This window comes from Diospyros lotus, chromosome 8 (genome assembly GCF_014633365.1).
Source record: "Diospyros lotus cultivar Yz01 chromosome 8, ASM1463336v1, whole genome shotgun sequence".
NCBI lineage: Eukaryota > Viridiplantae > Streptophyta > Magnoliopsida > Ericales > Ebenaceae > Diospyros > Diospyros lotus.
The window spans coordinates 2,772,810-2,793,229 of record NC_068345.1 but is presented as its reverse complement, the minus strand read 5'-3'; the positions used below and the strand labels follow the sequence as shown (position 1 = coordinate 2,793,229).

Sequence of the window (20,420 nt, the reverse complement as noted above, 5' to 3'; positions counted from 1 at the left end):
GTTGTAGCAACTATATATGATTCTCTGCAATCTGCAACGACAGTGGTTGAACACTGCAATCAAAAGAGAAAAAAAGGGACTTGTTGGCAGCAAGAGGTTGATTGAAGTGTGTATTTATGTAGGGTTTGTTATTTTGCGTCATTACACTTTGTATGATCGATATTCGATAGATAAAAAAACACACAAAAATGTAACAATTCCACGTGCAAATACTATTATAATATGACAAAGAGGGACAGATAGAGAGAAAGGAAGCACCACAAACTCCTCTTCTAGCTAGCAAAAGGCCCCCAAAGCAAAAGCAAAGCCGAAGTCTAATCTTAACGCGAGCTCTAGTGGATGGCTGGGTAGGGTAGCATTCTCAATTGCACCACTACCCACAAATCATCCTTTTATCTTATTCTTCTATTAGGAAGTGTTTATTAAGAATGGAAAAAAATAGAATATAGAAAATATTTTTAATAAAAGTACGTACTTTTTATTATATTTGTTAAAAAAATTAAAATATTTTCCACACATTTCATATTTTAATACAAAAAATATTCAAATCTTATCTTAATATAATTTTATATTATTCATTTTTAACAATGGCCACTTTTAACATTTACTAGTGTTGTGGCTATTAGAGATTATAAGGTGGATCGAATTCTTGAGTTATGTCCGTCTATATGTTGGGAGTTGTTATCCCTGTAGTTAATAATATTTGGTTTCTTTATAGAACTAATATGGGAATCTCATTGAGAGAGGGAGGTGAGCAGTTTGGTGGTGGTTGTGGGGATGAGTCCTGGGGCAAGGGGGGAACTGGCATGGGCTCACCAGTTGAGGATATCATTGGATCATGAAACAATGCTCGTGGGTATCAACTTTCCCACACTTTCCCGCACTTTCCCACTCTTTCTCGCTTTAATTTAATCGGGTCTGGCAAAGAAAAATGAAAAGCAAAGACACCCCCATTCCACAGCCAGCAAAAAGGAGGGCTGGAAAATTGAAACCCACCAGACAGTAAAGAAAGGATTAACAAAGTTGCAGCAGAGCAAAGGCAAAGCTGTCAACAGACTCTCTCTATTGTTCCTTTTAAAAGGCCAAAGCTTAACACTCTCCAAAGCCCCCCTCAAATTCACCCACCATTCGTCGGCTGTACTCTCAAGATCTTAAACATGAAAGCCAGAGATAGCAGCAAAGCTCAAGCTCCTCCTCCTCCTTCAGCCGATCTCTTGGTCTGCTTTCCTTCCAGGGCCCATTTGAAACTTCTCCCCAAGCCCATCTGCAGCCCTGCGCGGCCGCCGGAAACCGCCAAGCGCCACCACCACCACCACCACCATGGCAAGAAGTCCGGCAGCAGGTTCGGAGTGGGCCAAGCCAGCCCGCTGTTGTGGGCCGCCAAAACCAAGGCAATGGGCTCGGAGATCGCCGAGCCGACGTCGCCCAAGGTCACCTGCGCCGGGCAGATCAAAGTCCGGCACAAAGCCGGCCAGTGCAAGACGTGGCAGTCGGTCATGGAAGAGATAGAAAAACTTCACAACGAGAGGAAACACAAGAAGAGGGCCAATTGGGTCGACGCTCTCGGATTCAAGAAGGACGTGATGCACTTCTTGGCTTGCTTGCGCAGAATCAAGCTTGATTTCCGATGCTTCGGCGCGGTCCCGAGCTCGGAAGTCGATTCCGACGACGTCGACGATGATGAAGACGATGGTTTCCGGGAAAAGGACACCGGCTTGGAAGGAGGCGACGACGGCGAAACCTCGAGAACCATCTTCTCGAAATGGTTCATGGTTCTGCAAGAAGATCAAACCAGTAGGATTGCCAGAGAAGCGACTAAAGAGCCAAGCAAATCAAGGAAACGATTAGGTTTGCTTTTACCTCTTTTATAGAGTTATTAATTATATAATTCTTCTTATAATTAGTAGCTATATATAATGATAGACGAAATGGTGTGGTGGGGTGGGGCGTGGCGAGGATGACAAGAAGATCAGATTGGGCAATTCACCATCTCGATCGGCCTAAATATTATTATTATTCTTGTAGTTGTATATCGATGTCATTGAAGGCATCACAAAGTACATTGTTCTGAATCCCGTGTACTTCTTTTGACAGATAAAGACCCTGTTCCGACATGTGTTCCGCCGCCGAACGCCCTATTACTCATGCGTTGTAGGTCTGCTCCTGCTAAAAGCAGGTTAGTAGAAGAGACAGAGAATGAGGAAGAAGAAGAAGAAGAAGATGATGATGATGATGAAGACGACGACGAAGAAGAAGAAGGAAAGAGAGCTGAGGAACAAGAAAGCAGAGCAAAGTTGGGAATGGAGGAAGAGAAGAGAAACAAGAGCTTGGCAACGGTGATGAGATGTGACACTGATTTCTACAGATTTTCATCTGATATTGCCAAGGAAACATGGATTCTTGGTGGTCTCAAAGATCCATTATCGAGGAGTCAAAGTTGCAAGAGATGATTCAGAAATGATGATGAAGGTGATCTCTTTTGCCTTTGTTTTTTTTTTGGGATGGTTCATCTATACCATAGTATTTCAATTTTCACTGTTATTTTGATCTTTTCACTTGTATTAATTAATGGCTTTGGTTGATTGTTGTGCTATGAGGGGCAAATGTGTAAGCTAAGGTGTACAGCTTGTCAATCCATATAAAAGATTAATTCTTCTTTTGCTTTGATGTTATATAAATAATAAAGCTTTTATTTGTACATATTGATGGAAATATATACATTATTTTCTTTTTTCTTCTTTTATCTTCTCAAAAGTCAAACCTATGATTGAATTCTAAAATATGGGCCCTACTCATTATTATTATTATTTATTCAATTTTTGAAAAAATCTTAAAAACTTTTAAAAATTAAAACGAACAAACAAACATGCCCCATTATGATGAGAACTATAGTTAGAATGAAATGAAAGCTTAAAATTGTTGGCCTACCAAAGAGCTTAATTATAATTATATGTCACTTCCATCAGAACTATATTATAATTAAGAAGCATTACAGTCAACAAACAATACTTCATATCATCACAATGAATGATAGCCTAATTATATTATATTTCGAGAGTTACCATGATATAATTTTAACATAAGATTTTGTCTAATAAAATTAAAATTTTAAAAACCATCGTCCAACACTATTCAATCATTTTTATTTATAATTTTTTTTGTTCTTTTCACGTGTATGATACAAACTATCCCTCTAATATACATAATCAAAAGAATATAAAATGTAAAAAAATTACTCGTGCCACCCTCGATCATGAGAGAAATCTTATATAAATTAATAATTTGAATTATAAGTATATTTACGCATTCTTAGTTATTTTTTTGGTGAGTACTTAAAGAGTTTGCATAATAAATGTGAACTCTTTCGTAAAAAGCCTGATAAATCCTTAGAGAAATTTTTCTTAGTTGGACTCTGCAAGTAATTTTCTTGAAGATCTCTCGTCAATGTATTTTTTTACTCTTTTTGTTTGGGTTTCTTTTTATATTTTACAAAACCTTGAATCATGAGTATATCTTTTTAATATTTTTTAAGAAATTCGAGATATCTCTTAACTTAGAATTGTACGTCAGTTTGATTAATTTTATGAGATTCTTATTTAGAGTAATCTAAAAAGGCCAAAGGAGAGGGAAAGACATTCAAGTTGTGCGAGAATTTGAGCAACATCCATGACCCATTAATTCTACTGCAAATGTTAATTATTAGGACATGCAAATTATTTAATTAACATAACCCTTCATGTTAATGTGCTCTCTCTCTCTCTCTCTGTTCCCTGCTTTGTAATTGTGGCTGTCTCTCTCCCATTTGGTGGACGTTGGGGGCAATTGGGAAAAGCCTTTGATTCTGGCAATGATGCTTGATGATTATGCTTTCTTGTCTGTCACTCTAACCACTTGATTTTAACCCTCCAAGTTCTGATGTAATCATGCTTCTGTTTACTAACTCTGTACAGAAGGGCCACTTTTCTTTCAAAAAAACAAAAGACACAAAGGGTTAAAATAAGAATTAATAAAGACTCGTTGATTAATTAACATTAAGTTAATGACTTTTTCGTGCCACCTTACAAAGGAACGAAATGAGCATTTGGGAGAGGGTTGGGTTGGAATGGTTAAAGACTCAAATTATTTGGTTATCTATAGATATGGCCAGGGATAAATTGGACTTATCATCAAATTTTTATCTTTTAACGTAAAAAACACAACGTTCGATCGAGATCATCCCATTTTTTTGAAAACCTATAGTCTTTACATTTTGAACTAGATAAATTTGTAGGTGAGTCACATGTCAAAATCCAAACTTTGATTTCATGAATATAGGTAAATTATTGATAATTATATAAAGACAAATTTAATTTTTTAATTTTAAAGTAATTTGAGCTCTTGAACATATGTGGTAGACTATCCCTGCTAGCACAAGGGGGTTTTATCATCAAACTTTATGTTTCACCAAAATGCAACAAATGACATCTCACAATTTCACCAGAATTTGGGTATTTTTGGGCTTCCACAAGGTGAATTCATAAGTCACAAATTCAAAAAATTATATCTTCTATTTCTATAAATTATATCAGAGGGATTACCATAATTTATTACAAAGTTGATGCATGTTTTGATTTTATTAATTAATTTCCAAAATATCACAAATTATGTCAATAAGTGCAAAGTGTCACACATTACCTTAACAATAGCTTTAATTTCCAAAATATCACAACCCTATCTTTTATTTAAATATTTCGCAAGAATATGACTCTCTCAAAGAAAATCATGAGAAAGGAGAGAGAAGGGAAATAGGAATCGCCTAGCAATAATTTAAATAAAAAATAAAAGAAAACAGGGAAGAGAATCTTCTAGCAATTCATCAGACTTCTTTCATAATGATGATCCACACAAAGCAATCCACTGCCACTGCCCAGTTCGCCGTTCTTCATCGGCCAAGCCATGCTTAAAGCACTATACAGCCGCCCTGCCGACGGATTATTTATTTGGTCCTAAAGCCACCATAGCCTTGAGCAAGCAAATCTCAGTGTTCAAAGGTAAATTTACGAAAACAAAAATTACTTTTACTATTAATAGATGTGATGACTTTAAAACACGATAATTTTTTAATGACTCGAGCCTATCCACGTGGCCAACATCATCCCCCGGTTGGCTCGGCGTCCATCGTCCGTCGTTTCATTTTTCCGGCGCTTTGATTTGCAGGGTCGTCGACGGGGATTCATCTTGCGGGTGTATCCGCCATTGTTGCTTCTTGAGCTGAGCTTGAGCGTCGAGCAAGGCCTTTCCCACCTCCTCGTCTGCCGGCATTTCTCGCATCACCATCTCGTAATCTTGAATTGCAGCTTCCCACCTTTCCAACTAACCAAACAACCCAAAAAATATCAACACTAATTGCAAACGGTAACGAATTTGTTAGATTAAAGTTACGGCCTCAGATAATAACGTAGTTTGATTATTAAAATAATCAGAATCATTGAAATGTACAAGACCACGGGACTGGAGTTGTGACGATGGCAATGATTTTTAATTTTTTACGTACAAAGACAGTATCGAGACAGTACTGTGTGATGTGCACGATCCAATTTTTTTTAAAAAAAAAGGGTTCCAGAATTTGGGAAACACAGTTGCAGAGAGGGATCACCTTGGCATAGCAGTTGGCCCGGCGCAGCCTGGCCTTGTTATAGGAAGGCCACACATTGAGAGCCGACACGCAGTCTTCCGCGCCTTTCTCGAACTGGCCCAGCTTAACCCGACAAGCCGCTCTGTTGCAGAGCAAGATCGAGTTGTATGGCTCGAGCTCAAGCCCTTCAGAATATGCAACAGAGGCCGCCGAGAATTTAGCTGCCCGGAAAAGCGTGTTGCCGATCGAACGAGCAGACGCCACAGCCTTAATCCTCCTGGCCATCGCCTTCATCTCGCTGCTGGAATCCAGACGAGCCGCCTGCCGAGCATCGGCCAGAGCCCCCTCAAACCTGCCCGCGGCGGCGTAGACCTGAGCTCGAGTAGCCAGCATATAAGCGCTGCAGGCCGAGCCAAAGAGCCGAGAACATGGCTCGATCTCAAAGCGCATTCCTCTTCGAAACGTTTCGTAAGCCTCTTCGTGCCTGTGGAGCTTCAACAACGCATCGGCTCGCATTGCGTAGATCTTCATTAATAAACATGAAAGTTAACAAAATGTAACTTCCAAAGCTAATTAACGTGGAAATTAATGCAGAATTGTTGACCTGTGGAGCCGAATCGGCGCCGGTGGATATGGCTGAAGAGCTTGATTTGAGCAGTGTTTTCCAATCTCTCAGCTCCATAGCCTTGCGGGAGACGGCAAGCTCTGTGTTCACCGATCGAGCAGCGGCAATTTCGTCGCTGCCGGCCTCGAACCCCGCCTTCCCATGGTGTTGCAGAGCTCTCTCTGCTTCACCTAATCTACAATGAATTTTGTTTTACTTTGAATGAATTGTATGACTCTCGCTCAGAGTTATCGAGATAATGATATAAGTGCGCAATTAAGAGTTGAATTCAAGAGAATATGGAAGATGGATGAACCGAATTCAAATTTGATCGGGTTCTAATCTTAACGCGGTTCATTAAATTATGTACCTGAGATACAGCGTCGCAAGCCGACGATGAGCTCGGCGATAGGAAGGCTCGATCCGAACGGCCTCTCGGCAAGCAAACACGGCTTCTACCAAGCGGCCTAGGCCAATCAAAGCGGCGGCTTTGTTGCTGTGATACGATGCTTTATTCGAATCGAGAGAAATTGCTCGATTATACAAGGCCAAGGCCTCTTCAAATTTGCCTTGATCGTATTTCTCATTCCCTATGGATTTTAGCATTTCAGAATCTAGCTTGTTCCTCAGATGTGGGCTTTTGACAATGTTGCCATGGCCGAATTCTTGAACAGACTTGGAATCAAAAGTCAGATGCCTGAGAGCGAGAGTCTTAGTTAATGGAACCTTTTTGATCCGCTGCTGCTTGAGATTGCCCAAATGGCCGGGCAGCATTATGTTGCCAGAAGAAGCTCCGAGAAGCGTGTTTCTTTCGTCGGAAGGCCGGTGGCCGGAGATGTTCGGACTGGGCTCGCTTTTTGTCCTCCTGCATTCCGCCATGTCCGGGGTTTGGGAAGGCTTCTTTGGCCCGGAACTGTTGGAAGACGATGTTGAGCTTCTGGTGGAATCTGAAGGCCGCCGGCTCGCCTTCGAAACGCAGGAGACGGGCTTCTTCTGAGGCGGAAGCTTGGCTGGAAACTTATCGGCGCTGCTGCTCGCCGGAAGTGGCTGGCGGGATGATTTCTTCTGCCAGAGGCCGCGGCGGTGGAAAATTGAGGTCATGAAACCGCAACCCATTTCGCCCTCCGCCTGGAACTTCATTGTTTCAGCCATGAAAGAGAGACCCTTCTCCTTATCCCTCAAATTTCAAACGAGACTGACGAATCTGAAAGCTTTTCTAAGAAGCCATAGCCATAGCCATTGCTGAGGTTTCTGAAACGCCCGATTCAACGAATGAAAGAAAGAAACAAAGAAAGAGAGAGAAAAATAGGGGGATGGCTTGGACAGGAAGGATCTACAATAGTTGGTCTAGGAGATCTGAATTTATACATTTGAGGGCTTCTGTGGAGTGGCAGCCAAGGAAGCAACTTTTTATTTTATTTATTTGGGCACTTGGAGATAGTATTAGAGTCAAATCATAAAGAACATTCAAGCAATTAAATCTAGAAAAAGAGAGGGAAAGCGTTTGCAGAAATTATTTGCTACTTACTTAATAATTGTGTTATTTGCCAGTTAGTTTGGCTTTATTTTCCCGTAATTTTCGTTTTTGACTATTTACAGAACTAATAGAACCGTCTGTCTTTTGGAGATGAATTCAATTTGGAGCAGCCAGATGTATGTGTGTTATGAAGCAACTCCTCGTTTTGAAAGAATATATGATTTTGGGTTTCATTAATCGTCCGTCGGTGCCGCCCGGCTGAGCTGAGGCTCGACAACTCACTGTCCCGAAACAAATCAGGTTGGCCGGCTTCGGACGGCACCCTTGCAACTCACTAAATGCTTCCCAACCAATTGGGCAACGATAATGATTTTGATCCCCCAAAATTCGGACCAAGATTACAGCCCCACAAGATAAAAACACCAACATCACTTGATAGAAAATGGGCAAAATTAAATGTTCATGAAACTATTCTTTTCACTTGTTGAAGAATTAGAATTAGAATTAGAATTAGAATGGCTTGTGGTACGGCAAGTAATTCTCACCCATAATGGTTGAAAATGATGGACTAGCCTAACTTGATTTATGTGAGGATGGGGGCAGAGGGCCCTAGCCCTCCCCAGATTTACCCCTAAATCTACCCTACGAATTTGGCTCATTTGAGAGAAGTGGAACTGCCACGACCTACAAATTTAGGGGTCAACTTTTTCCCAAATCCGCCCCTATGTGAGGATGAGTGCAATCAATCTCATTGATTAAAGAGTCGACCACAGTTGTATTAGTTTGGACTTTGAAGGATCAAGTTTAACTAATAATTTTTTTTTCTTAAAACTCTCTAGTCATTTTTTTTATTTCATTCAAATTGGTTAATAAACCGATCATGTTAGCTAGATTGAGTTGCTTTCCTTTCTAAATACCTTTGACTCGATACTTGATATATTTATCTTTTTAGTTGAAATAATTGTACAATTAAGACTTTTTTAATTATATTTCTTTTAAAACTAAGTAGAATTAGGAAATTAGTGGCTTTACTTCAACTTGCATCGCATCACGTCCCACCTATCTGTGTTAGACACCAAAATTGAGAATCATTTTTAAAATTCAAAAGATATAGAATCTTGAAATATACAAAAAGTCGAGTCGTGCCCTCATTAGATGTTATGAGCGGCATTATTCACCTCATTACACCTTTAAAGTAGTTAATAGACAATGAGGAAAGACCAAACAAACTCTTAACAAAAGGTAACATTAAGAGTTAAAAATATCGAACCAACTTGTAAGAGATGTCCTCTCACCAAGTAAATTTTCAAGTATTGGACCACCACCTGAAGTATATAACATTACAAAGCGGGAGTATGTTTTTTTGGGGGTATCTGGATTACTTGGGCAGCAGCAGTACGTCCTGTTTGCCGACACAAACTGAAGAAATTAAATCTTTTGTTATTTTCAGGAGACAAATTAAGTTGGTGGATAAACTAATTAATCCCCATAATAAAAGCACGTTTCTCTCATCCAAATACACAAAAAGCTTTATCGTAAAAGTAGTCAAAAGTTTACGACTGTGGAAGGTAGCTGCTACTGTGTAATAATCCCCTATTCCCCTCTTCTCCTTTTTGCTCCACTCAAATTAGGATCCATTCCTTCCGCCAAACAGCCCCTAATCACTAAATTTAAGATTCATATGGTTTAAAACTAAGTATATTAACTAGAAAGGTAACTAGAAAGTTGATATAATGTAGTCTTGTCGGCAGCATTAAGGATGTTCGTTTAGTTTGGACTGACCCTTGACTGAATTAGACTATGTTTGGCCGAGCAATCCAAACTTTTTTTTTTTTTTCTGTTTTAAATATAAAATTTAAATATATATATATATCAGAAGTCTAATAAATATATATTAAATTTTATAAGGTGATATTTCTGAATTATTCCAATCACCATAAATGGGATGTACTTTTTTAATTCTTTTTTTCATTTTCAGTAGTGTTCCCAACAAAAGGGAAACAGAGGCCGCAATCTTAGAAGGAAGACCTGATTCCAACCAATGCCACGGCTCACGTGACAGTTACCACTCATTAATACAACTTAGGTCAGCCGAATTTTTAAGTCTAAACAATTAAATTTTTATATATAAAATATTTTTTTGTGATATCATTCAATTTTGATGGGTACTTTTACTATTTAATTATTAATAATTATATCATTTTACATAAATATTAAGACAAAATCAACCTAAAATTCTTGTGATTTTGATTGTTTTTATAAACGTTATGTGTCGTTTACTTTTACTATCTTGGTTTTTATGATTTATAATTTTGAGTAAATTAAAACATAAAAATATTTTTAACTAATATGGAAGGGCTTGTTTTAAGGAAAATATACATTGCTAGAGATCCGAAAACTAAAAATAAATTACAATGAGTATTTATAAAATAACTCAAATCACAAAATTAAGATGATATTTATTCCACGAAAAATTATTGTATAACATTGTCACTTTCAAAATTATAGATAAAATAAAATGGTGCCTATATTGTGCCATTTCTACTAGGAGGCAAAGAAGAAAATAATTCCTATGGACCTAGTGTTAGAAATGAAAAAGATATCATCATTGTATTATATTTGTGTTTTATGTTGTTCAAATAATATAATGTGATGGTTATCTCTTTACAATGATTAATTATTTTATTTGTTTTAATTTTTATTTTTAAAAAAATGTTAAATGAACGCCAATAGATCTCCTCATCGATCCTTACTCCATCTAAGAAACTATATTTAGTCGAATTGATATTACATTTTGTTGAATTGATAGAAATCTCGTTTATGCTGAATGCAAAGATTTTTAAAATCATTATGAAAACTCTTTAATAATTTATCGATGATAGTGTTATTTGTTCATTTATCCTTAAACACGCTTAAGAGTGTTAGACGAACCAAGTGACTTAATTCAAGTTTAGTTTATATTAGGTAGATTTGCGCAATAAATAAATTTAAATACAATTATAACTTAAGCTGATATTATTATTATTATTATTTGGTTAGAATGCAATTTCCCATAAAGGCAGGGGTGGGGGACTGAAATTTTCTTGAATCGGAAGTTGCAAATAGATATATATTCAAGGAGAAGCAGCTTATTCTTTACGTAGAGATCTCAAAAGAAGGGCAAATATGAAACATGGACACGGACACAAGCTGCTTGGCGGGTAAGGATGACAGCATTAGGCGTCGCACGTGCGGAATGCGTAAAGGTAAGCCTACAGTCAGGTGGTGTCACGTGATCCAATGCGATCCATATCGATCTTTGGAGTTCGAACTCATCAACATATACTCTCTCTTCACCATCATTCAATCATCATCATCGGTTTTTGCTTGGCATTGGGATCATCCATCCCCGCCACCGATGGAGTGGACATTCCCCGCTCATCCCATGCATCTACAACCTTCACAGGCTTTCCTCTCTTGGGTATGTATATATACAGATACATATATAACGGCTTTTAGCACCCAAAAAAAATTAAAATTTTTGAGTTGTGAAGATTTTATCTAATCTTTTTAATTTTGATAATTAAGATCGAATTTATAAAATTAATAACAATTTTATCTAAATTGAAAAAGGCCTCTCGTCCTGTTATTTTATTTTTTTATAATAAAATACTAAATATATTTTTTTTAGTGTGTGAGTTTATTTTTTTTTCTATAAATAAAAATTATACTAAACAAATTTCAAATTGCTGAATTTCATTTATAACTCAGAGACAAAATTAAAGAGCACAAATAATAAAGAGATATATTTATTTTTTTCTTGGTTAACATTAATATTTTATACATAACACTTAAACTTTAAAAATAAAAATTAACCCCTATAGTTTTTTTTATAGTATAACTCTTAAGAGAGAAAATCATTTCATATCTTCGTCTGAAAATCATTCCGGACTTATCTTGATACTCTGTTATCCTGATCAACACATTTCACTTCTCTAGTTATTTATTATTAATGACTTAATTGTACATTTAATTGTATTACAATGTCTATATATTAGATAGTGACATATGATATTGTTATAAGTATAAGACACAATGTCATCCATATATTATGATTTTTAAATTTTTTAGTTTAACAAAAAATTCTCCTATTTATAAAAAAAAGAGATTGACAAATAGCTCCTAGACACCTTTTTATATAATATAATCCCTCAATATTGTTTCATTTTTATAATTTCTAAAATTTAAAATAAAGAAAATTTCAATAATATTATGATTTTTAAACTTTTTATTTATTTTTCAAATGTAGTGTTTGTTTACATTTTGTACACATTTAATAACTATTACAAATAATTAATTATTATACATTTAATATATTTTTTATTTTATACACATGAAATATATTAATTGATATAGTTAGAATTTAACAATATTTTAATTTTTAATATTAATATATTTATTTAAATTTTATAAATTATTTTTTTATATTCATCTTATGTTTAAATGTATATTTAATTTTTTATAAAATTTAAATATTTATATATTTAAATATTCATCTCAAATTTAAATATTTATAAATTAATTAAATAAAAAAATTAAAAATTAAAGCAAGGATTTGGACAATCCGTCGCTAACTTTAATTTTTTTATTTTTTTGTTATTTAAATTATTTTAAATTTTAAATTTTTTATTATAAAATTTAGGGACAAAAATCTATTTTCGACGCTAAATTTTAATAATAAAAAATTTACATTTAAAATTTTATTTTAATTATTAAAATTAATTTTTTATTTTTAAATTTTGCGATAAAATTTATTTTTCATTACTAAAATTAGTGACAAAAATAAATTCCGTCTATATATATATTTTTGTTTGTTTTTTTATTATTATTAAAATTTAGCGACGAAAAATTATTTCCGTCACTAAAATTCACAACGGATTATTTTTTCCGTCGCTAAAAAAATAATTAGCGACGAAATTTTTTTCCATCGCTAAAATCCTTTGCTAATTCTCGAATTTTTTTTTTTTAATCCATCGCTATTCCATAGTAAAATAGCGACAAAAATGTCCTTCACTAAATTTCGTTTTTCTTGAGTGTAATGATCTCTAGTCATGAGTTTAGACAAAACTCACTTTGTCCTTCTCTTGCAGTGACAATGATGGTTTCAACGACTAAATTTGAAGAATTCATATGGGTTCTTCCATTAAATACCATAATTCTATTTGGGTTTTGAAAAGTCACATCTCCTTGAATATTAATCATACATGTTTAGTGACAAATCATTAAAATGTAATTGAACTAACGTTTCATCCAAAGAACAATTTTTTGAATCGACAAAAGAAAGATAGCTACTTGAAACTCTAGTTGTTACTCAAAGTTAAATCTAGTAGATGTTAGGATTAAAATAATATTTTAGCCAATAGTTTGACATTAAGATAAAATAATTTTTCTAAGAATTATGTTGGATTTAATATTATTTGGGGTTTTCTTTTTACAAGTGGTATTATTTTTGAAAAAAAAAATATATCAATTGTTTAGAAAGAAAATGAAAAATACCACACCCAGGTGACCCAACATTATTTAGAGCCACTCTATTCTGTATTCTAGGTCAACGATGACGTGGCACCAATTGACAAGTGGAGTTGACTGAAGCAGAGAATTGCTGACTAGATCACAAAGCTCATCAGCTCGACCTTAACCTATAGATACAAATAAATAATACCGACAACATAAGCGATTTCTTTTTATCTTGTAAAAATTAAGTAAAGAGAAGGCCCAAACGGGCTAAGGCCTACCTCCAAGCCCGCAACAAAGAGGCCAGTGGTCCTTAAGAAGGGCTAGGGCCCAAGCTGGGGCCCATAACTTGTCCATCTGACCGTCCAAATAAGCACATCCGTCCGTCTATATAGTCTCATCTTAACTAGCCTTACTACACGAATTGTACTCAAAAGATTTACTTACCATATCTTTATTGTATGACTACTGTCTCATTCCCAAACATAATAACTACTTTGAATGTCAGAAGAATTTGTAGAGACAAGAGCTCACCCTTCTTTCTTGTAGAAACAAATAGTTTGAGACGTATCGAGTATGAACATTATTAAAAGAACTTGAGAAAAATACGAATATATTGTAAATCGAGTAGTGATGGGCTTCTCACTCTCCTCAATCAAGTAATATTAATCTTTCAATCCGAAAACCTATCTTAATAGAGATTTTTGGCAAATAATACCACATTTATGTTTGCAATTAATAAAAACAATCTCTATTTCTTTTCTTTTTTGGTCAACTTCTACTTTTGAAACAAAAAAAAATCTCAGTTGGTGGGCCTCTTTTTTGTTTTGGTTTCTGAAAATGAAGACCCAAATGGGCTGGCCATGCCACCGAATAGAGCCAAGGTCACTCACAAACTTAACCGAAGTTCGATCAAAAAATTTTAGGCATATAGAATATCAAGTGTAGATTCCATAATAATAGAATACCTATGCTATTTTTTTGTTTTTGTTTTTGGCTTCTTCATAAGATCTAATTGTAAATGTGGAGAAAGTTCGAACTGATAACCTCTTTATCATATTAATTTTACTGTTCTAAGTATTTATCTTCTAACAAAAGTTGGTAAAGAAGAAAAGGTTCCTTGGGGGTAAGTGTTTGGCTTTCTTCAAAGAAAAGCAAAGAATGGCTTCAAACTTGCAATTACATATCCCTTTCCATTTAATTCGATCTCTTCTTGGACGGTACTTTTCTCAGGCAATTTCATTCCATAGTGTAGCCTTCTCCAGTGGAAGGCAAACACAGAATTAATTAATGGATCAAAGAGAGACACAACTCAACTCTCGTGGCTTCGTTCATTTCATCATCAACAAATTTGCAGAACTAGCCTCCAAGGCCGTGATCTTCGGCAGCGTTTTCCTCCACGGCTTGGCCGCCTGTTGCTGGGTCGTCAACTCCATCATCGGTAACCTAGAAGAACAGGCTACAAAGCAGGTGACTTTGGGGCCCCCGGCCTATCAAAATCATGACCAGTCGGAGGCAGTTCGTGGAGGGCATTCCGGAGGCCATGGCTCTGCCGGTAATGATCTTGAGGAAGATGGAAAAGAACTCTGTCCAACTGATCAAGACGAAGAGGAGAGGCCGGAAAATACATCTCCGGTGACTGTAGTACAGAAAGGCCCGCCGAAGAAGACGGTGAGCATCAATGAGAATACAGAGAGAATAATATATCCAGTCAAAGACAAGAAAAGGAAGAGATCAGTCAGTAAGCTGCCGTCCATGGAACGCGAAAAGAAGGATGAGGAGCCAAAGCCTCTGAAGTCGATTCTGAAGGTGGGTTCTGATCTGAAAGATAAACAATGAAGCGATGAAGAGGCAAGCTCTGATCGATGCATATATGTATGTATGTATTTCTATTCTATGTAGAGTGCAAAGAGACGAAGCAATATTGAGGATGATAATTAATAATTGTTCTGCCTTTTTAATTAATTAACTAAATTCTAGTGCATTAATTTACGTTGTATGGTTAAATTGAGGCTAATAATGCCATAATTAATATAATGGCTTACTTTATTCATTAGGGAAACAAAGTGTCGACCCCTATTGGTTTATAATTTTGGTAAGGGTGGCCACTATATATAGCTATATAGCTAGGATCAAGCTAAGAAAAAAAATTGAGGAATAACATAATCTATCACAACCCACAATGTACACATGCAAGGACCCAACAATTAAATTAAAGGGAAGGGATCTAGAATCAATTATCAAAGTAACCCATAACCTACAATATGTACCCACTTGTAACTCCAATCCCAATCCCATTGGCACCCCAAGGAATCTGGATTAATGCCCATAAGGGCAGCTATACATAACTTCAATGTCACTAACAAAAAGATAATAATTACCTAAAAAGGTTGATGTACCATGCATATAAAAAAGGCTAATGTTATTATCACTATTATAACTCTAGGTGGGGAGGAGGAGGAGGAGGTTTAAAATTGCGTACTAAACTGGGAAAAAGGATTAGTAAGAAGAATTATATATATTCGTTGGCTTAATGATGCCACTAATTATTGATGTTAGGCTTGATTTATTAATGGAATCAGTTATATTCATGTATCTGATTTAAAGTTAGTTTATAGAGTTAAAAAAATTCATAGATATCTAGATCTCATATTTTTAAAATAAAATTCTATATTTTTAATTTGAAACATACAGTAATTGTCCTGGTTGATTTCATGCCAAATTAATTTAAATATAATAATAAAATAAAGATCCAAAGACCAATAAAAGGAAATTTAATAATAAAAAAAAATCTTAGAATCTTGTTAGGAATCTAACCTATTAGGTTCACAAATTTAGTGCCTAACAGATGAGGTGACAGTTTACTATTAGTCTAAATAAATCTTAAATATTAAAATTATTAAACTCAAAAATAATAATTAAAAAAAAAAAAGGACCTAAAAGCCACCGAACGGACGTTAGTGTTGGGGCGCATGTATTTGAATATGAATTATTATTAATCAGAATGGAGGCGAGAGAATCCGGATCTGACGGCTGTGATTTGATTGGTGGGGTTGGCCATCCCGCATGCGATGCCAGAAGGAAGGAATATATATAAATTAATGCTTTTGCCGTGACAAATACTCCTCCTACTATTATTAAAAATATATATTTAATACCATAAAATTAATAAATCTAGAAACAGGAATTTCTTATCTAGAAGGATACTAATTTATTTATTTATTTATTTATTTGAACAATATTATCTTCCCTTTTCCTATTGCTGATTTGGTTGAACTAATCTATGATCTATCCATCCCCCCATATTTCTTTAAAATATCTTCATCTGGAAAATGTTTAGCCCATTTAAATATATTATATTTAGACGTTTCAATGATCACGTGAAGAAGGTGAATTAATTCAAAATTATGTTTATATTAACAAAAATAAAAAGACAAAATATGAAAATAAAGTTTTCAGACCCAATACGAGGTTATACAAATCACCCTAATACGAGGTGTCCTACAACAAGCACAAGAAATAAATAGTGCCTGCACAAGTGAAATACTGTATCAATTATACACGTTATGTAAGATTTTATCAAAAGACTCGAACTTATACCAAATTATCTCAAAATAACAAGGTATCAACGAGAGTCATACCTGCACTAAGTAAATTTAAAATCGTGACAAATGCTAGTTTAGACAACCCTTGCAGGTTCTAAAATCTAAGTTTAGAGTGTCGTTTTACATATGAGGGTATCTTTTAAAATAAAATATATTATCTTTCTGTCAACAAATTCCCAAAAAGAAGATTAAAAAATAATTTATTATATGACTTTTAGACTTTTAATTTTTTTTCAAGAGTAAAAAGGTAATATTAAAGATAAAATTATTCTTTCTCAAATCACAAGATTTAGATGAAATGTTAATTAATATGGATTGTATTTTTAATTATTAAATATCACTTTCATCAATATATATAACAAAAACAGTGTCATTTTTTCCCCTCTTAATTAGTGTAGATTTATGTGAACAAGAGAGCCAAAATTATGGTAAAAGAAGGCGACGGAGCGGCCGGTGGCTGCGGCGGGGCTGGTTGTTGAGGTGGCGGTGCATGCGTCTGACGGAAATTCGTTTGTCTCTTTTGGCAGCCCATTCAAGTTGCCTACTCATCATCCTGCACTTTATTCCTTTCCTTCTCCTCAGGTTTACCTTTCAGATTCCTTTTTTCCTCCCAATCATATATAAATTAATTTTACATTTATAAAGAAAAATTGTGTAAAAATATTATTTCTTCTCTTTTTAAAGCAAAATTAGCAAGAAACTTACTCAAAAAAATTAAAAAAATACAAAATTTTATTTTTTAATTAATTTATAAATTATTAAATCGTCGACAATAATATGATTACCTCCTAGTGACTTTTTTTATCGAAATACAAAGTGTACTTGTATCTTAACATTTTGTAATAAGTGTCACCCTTTATTGCTTAATTCAAGGTCATATGACCCAACACTCTAAACCAAACCGGTAATATAATGTTACTAACCCCCATACTATTAAGTTACCATATTAGGTGAATTTTTTTTTTCCAATATCGCTTTCTAGCATTCACATTATTAATTCTATGATGAAGCTCGTCTGCCAATCTCCTCTCTCTATTTCTCTCTCTCTCTTCTCTATTCGAGTTTGACCCGTTGCCACCCACCATAATCAGCTAGCTAGCGTTTGGTCCTTCAATTCGCTCCAATGGCGACCCCACCCTGCAGTAACCTCGGGGGGGCGGGAATATTAGTCCATATCTGAGAGATCAGGTGAAAGAGAGCTTGATCAGATTGCATCTCTTTTAGAGCTCATCACCCATCAATTAAAGCTCAATAAATAGTCTCTCTTCTTTAACTCAATCGATCTCTCCTTTTCTTCTTCTCCATCGATCGCCAGATCATCATCGATCACACAGAGAAATTCAGACCCTCCTCTCCCTCTATTTCTTAATTAATTGGTGCAGTTACTGAATATTTCTTCATCTCTTGTTTGGAAAAGCTTTTTTCTTGCTTTTCTTTTCCAGAGATAAGTGACAAAGAGAGAGAAATACAGGAAGACTAAGCTGTCGGAGATTCCAATATATGTGAATTATTAATTGCAGAGATCAGAGCTCTAAATTAAGGCTGTTTTCGAAGATATTGTGATCTCATCGTAAATTTGTTGCTAGCTAGCTCTCAGATTCTCCACTTTTTCCTCTCTTTCAAAAGTTTCCAACAATCACCATCGCTTTGCAGCTCACTTTCTGCCAAAAAAAAGAAAAGAAAAGAAAAGAGTGATTAATGGATTCTGGCAACAGCTCGGCCGGCAGCATGCAGTCCTCCAGCGGCGGCGACGATGAGTTCGATTCTCGGCCGGGGACCGTCTCGTCGTCTTTCTTCAACCCTTCTTCCTCCTTCGGCGGCGGCTCAGTCTCAATCCGCGGCCAGCGACCGCCTCCCACGGCGCCGTTTGACAGTCTTGGAGCCTTTTCACATTCACCCAATGAAGACCCAAATTTGGTTTGGTCCAGGGGGCTAAGATCCGATCCCAATTACATCAACCTCGGCGATCTCACCGCCTTGTCGTCTTCTTCGTCGTCACTGTTAGGGTTTCAAGGTCTAAGCTCATCATCCATGTCCAAGACAACACCATCAGGCGACGGAAAAGGCGGAAAAGGGACACCGGCGCCGGGGTCCGATCAGACCAACGTGCACAAGAACCCCCGGAAGCGGACCAGAGCATCCCGGCGGGCGCCCACCACCGTCCTAACCACCGACACTTCGAATTTCCGGCAAATGGTGCAGGAGTTCACCGGCATCCCGGCACCGCCGTTCTCCGCCTCGCCGTATTCCCGCCGGCTGGATCTTCTCGGCAGCCCCCTTTATTCTTTCCGATCATCTCCAGCCCAGAAGGTCCAACTTCAACCACCAGTACCCTTTCTATCCTCTTCTCCATTGCTTAGCTCTACAATGGTTGATGCCAACACCACTATCGCCATTCCAAATTCCGATCCTTCCAGTACCACTTTCGCTTCAAGCAGCTACAAGCTAATTCCACCTGATCTAGGCCTCATGCAAAACCCAGTTCTCAGCTTCCAGCCTCTTTTTCAATCCGAACCAGGTTTAGGATCAAAATCCCAAGGAAATTCAGCAATTCTTCCAGCTCTTGATGAACTGGGTCTGAATAATCATGGACATATGAATCCAAACCTCGGTGTGTTTCAAAGCCATGGCGGCTTCAAGCTCAACAGCTCGGCCTCTGGATCATCATCAGTTCATTTCCACCCAGAAAAGGGTTCGGAAAATGTTTTCTCTCGGAATGAAGGTGCTGTTGATTCCTGGATTTGTCCTTCTGAATGAGGATATCTTACATGCAACAGTAAGTAATTAAACTGTTTCCATATAGCATTTACATATTTATTATATATATTGAGGAAACTACAGAGAGTACACGGAAGAGATTTGCAGTGGTGGTGGTGGTGGTGACTGATCTCAGCCTCTGGTTTTTGATTAATTATGTGAAGCTGAGTCCATGGCTTGAGATTCAGCATCATCGATCATCATCGTCACCATCACATCGCCCATGGCAAGTTAAATGTAAATCTATAGCTTAATTAATTACATATACTTTCTTCTTTTGTAATCTTGATATGAAACATATCCTTGCAGAGAAGGATTATATGGAGAATTTAGTCTGTAATCTCGATGAAACACCAAATGGAATTTTTGCATTTCAGAAAGAGATTCTCATGCTTCATGCTTGTGTAAAAGTCCGAAACATGTGGATCAACATTTTGACGCTTTGAAGAGAAACCTTAACTACAAACCTGTCATGCTGTCCCGTACCCAAATAATTTGCTGCTTAAATCAATCAACTTTTTATGTTTTCTAGAATGAAAAAAAATTAAGAACACATTTACCGCCTTAATTAGAACTACTTTGATATGTTCCTAGCTTCTTTCTTCTTCTTTTTTTTTTTTCATTTCTCCATCTAGTTAAGGAGGAATTAATCTCCAGTCGTAAAGAATATATAGTAGTAAGTTGTCAAGAGATTTGGAATGTTGAAATGTCTGTACGTAGCTCCTGAAACCTATATATACACCTCTCTTAATTAGAGATGACTTGACAGGTTACTCAAACTAACTTGTTACATAAAATACCTATTAAGAATCTCCTTAAGAACATCTATAAGGTTCGATCGGCTCTTATTAAACTCGTGATTTGCATAAT

General features: G+C 36.1%; 3 protein-coding genes across 3 annotated transcripts; 2 read left to right on the top strand and 1 right to left on the bottom strand.

Moving 5' to 3' along the window:
- Positions 1-961: 961 nt before the first annotated feature.
- Positions 962-2,682, top strand: LOC127808171 (uncharacterized). Its single transcript, XM_052346581.1, has 2 exons — positions 962-1,848; positions 2,095-2,682. Exons 1-2 carry the CDS (start codon positions 1,158-1,160, stop codon positions 2,448-2,450), a joined length of 1,047 nt encoding a protein of 348 aa, XP_052202541.1. The 5' UTR covers positions 962-1,157; the 3' UTR covers positions 2,451-2,682.
- A 2,001-nt stretch (positions 2,683-4,683) lies between these two features.
- On the bottom strand, positions 4,684-7,536 carry LOC127807348 (TPR repeat-containing thioredoxin TTL4-like). Its single transcript, XM_052345094.1, has 4 exons — positions 6,589-7,536; positions 6,219-6,414; positions 5,636-6,139; positions 4,684-5,352 (listed from the first exon to the last, which is right to left on the bottom strand). The coding sequence occupies exons 1-4, from the start codon at positions 7,368-7,370 to the stop codon at positions 5,170-5,172; spliced, it is 1,665 nt and encodes a 554-aa protein (XP_052201054.1). The 5' UTR covers positions 7,371-7,536; the 3' UTR covers positions 4,684-5,169.
- Positions 7,537-17,844: 10,308 nt separating this feature from the next.
- On the top strand, positions 17,845-20,179 carry LOC127807279 (uncharacterized). The gene has a single exon (XM_052344992.1). It carries the CDS (start codon positions 18,492-18,494, stop codon positions 19,548-19,550), a length of 1,059 nt encoding a protein of 352 aa, XP_052200952.1. The 5' UTR covers positions 17,845-18,491; the 3' UTR covers positions 19,551-20,179.
- The last annotated feature ends 241 nt before the right edge of the window (positions 20,180-20,420 follow it).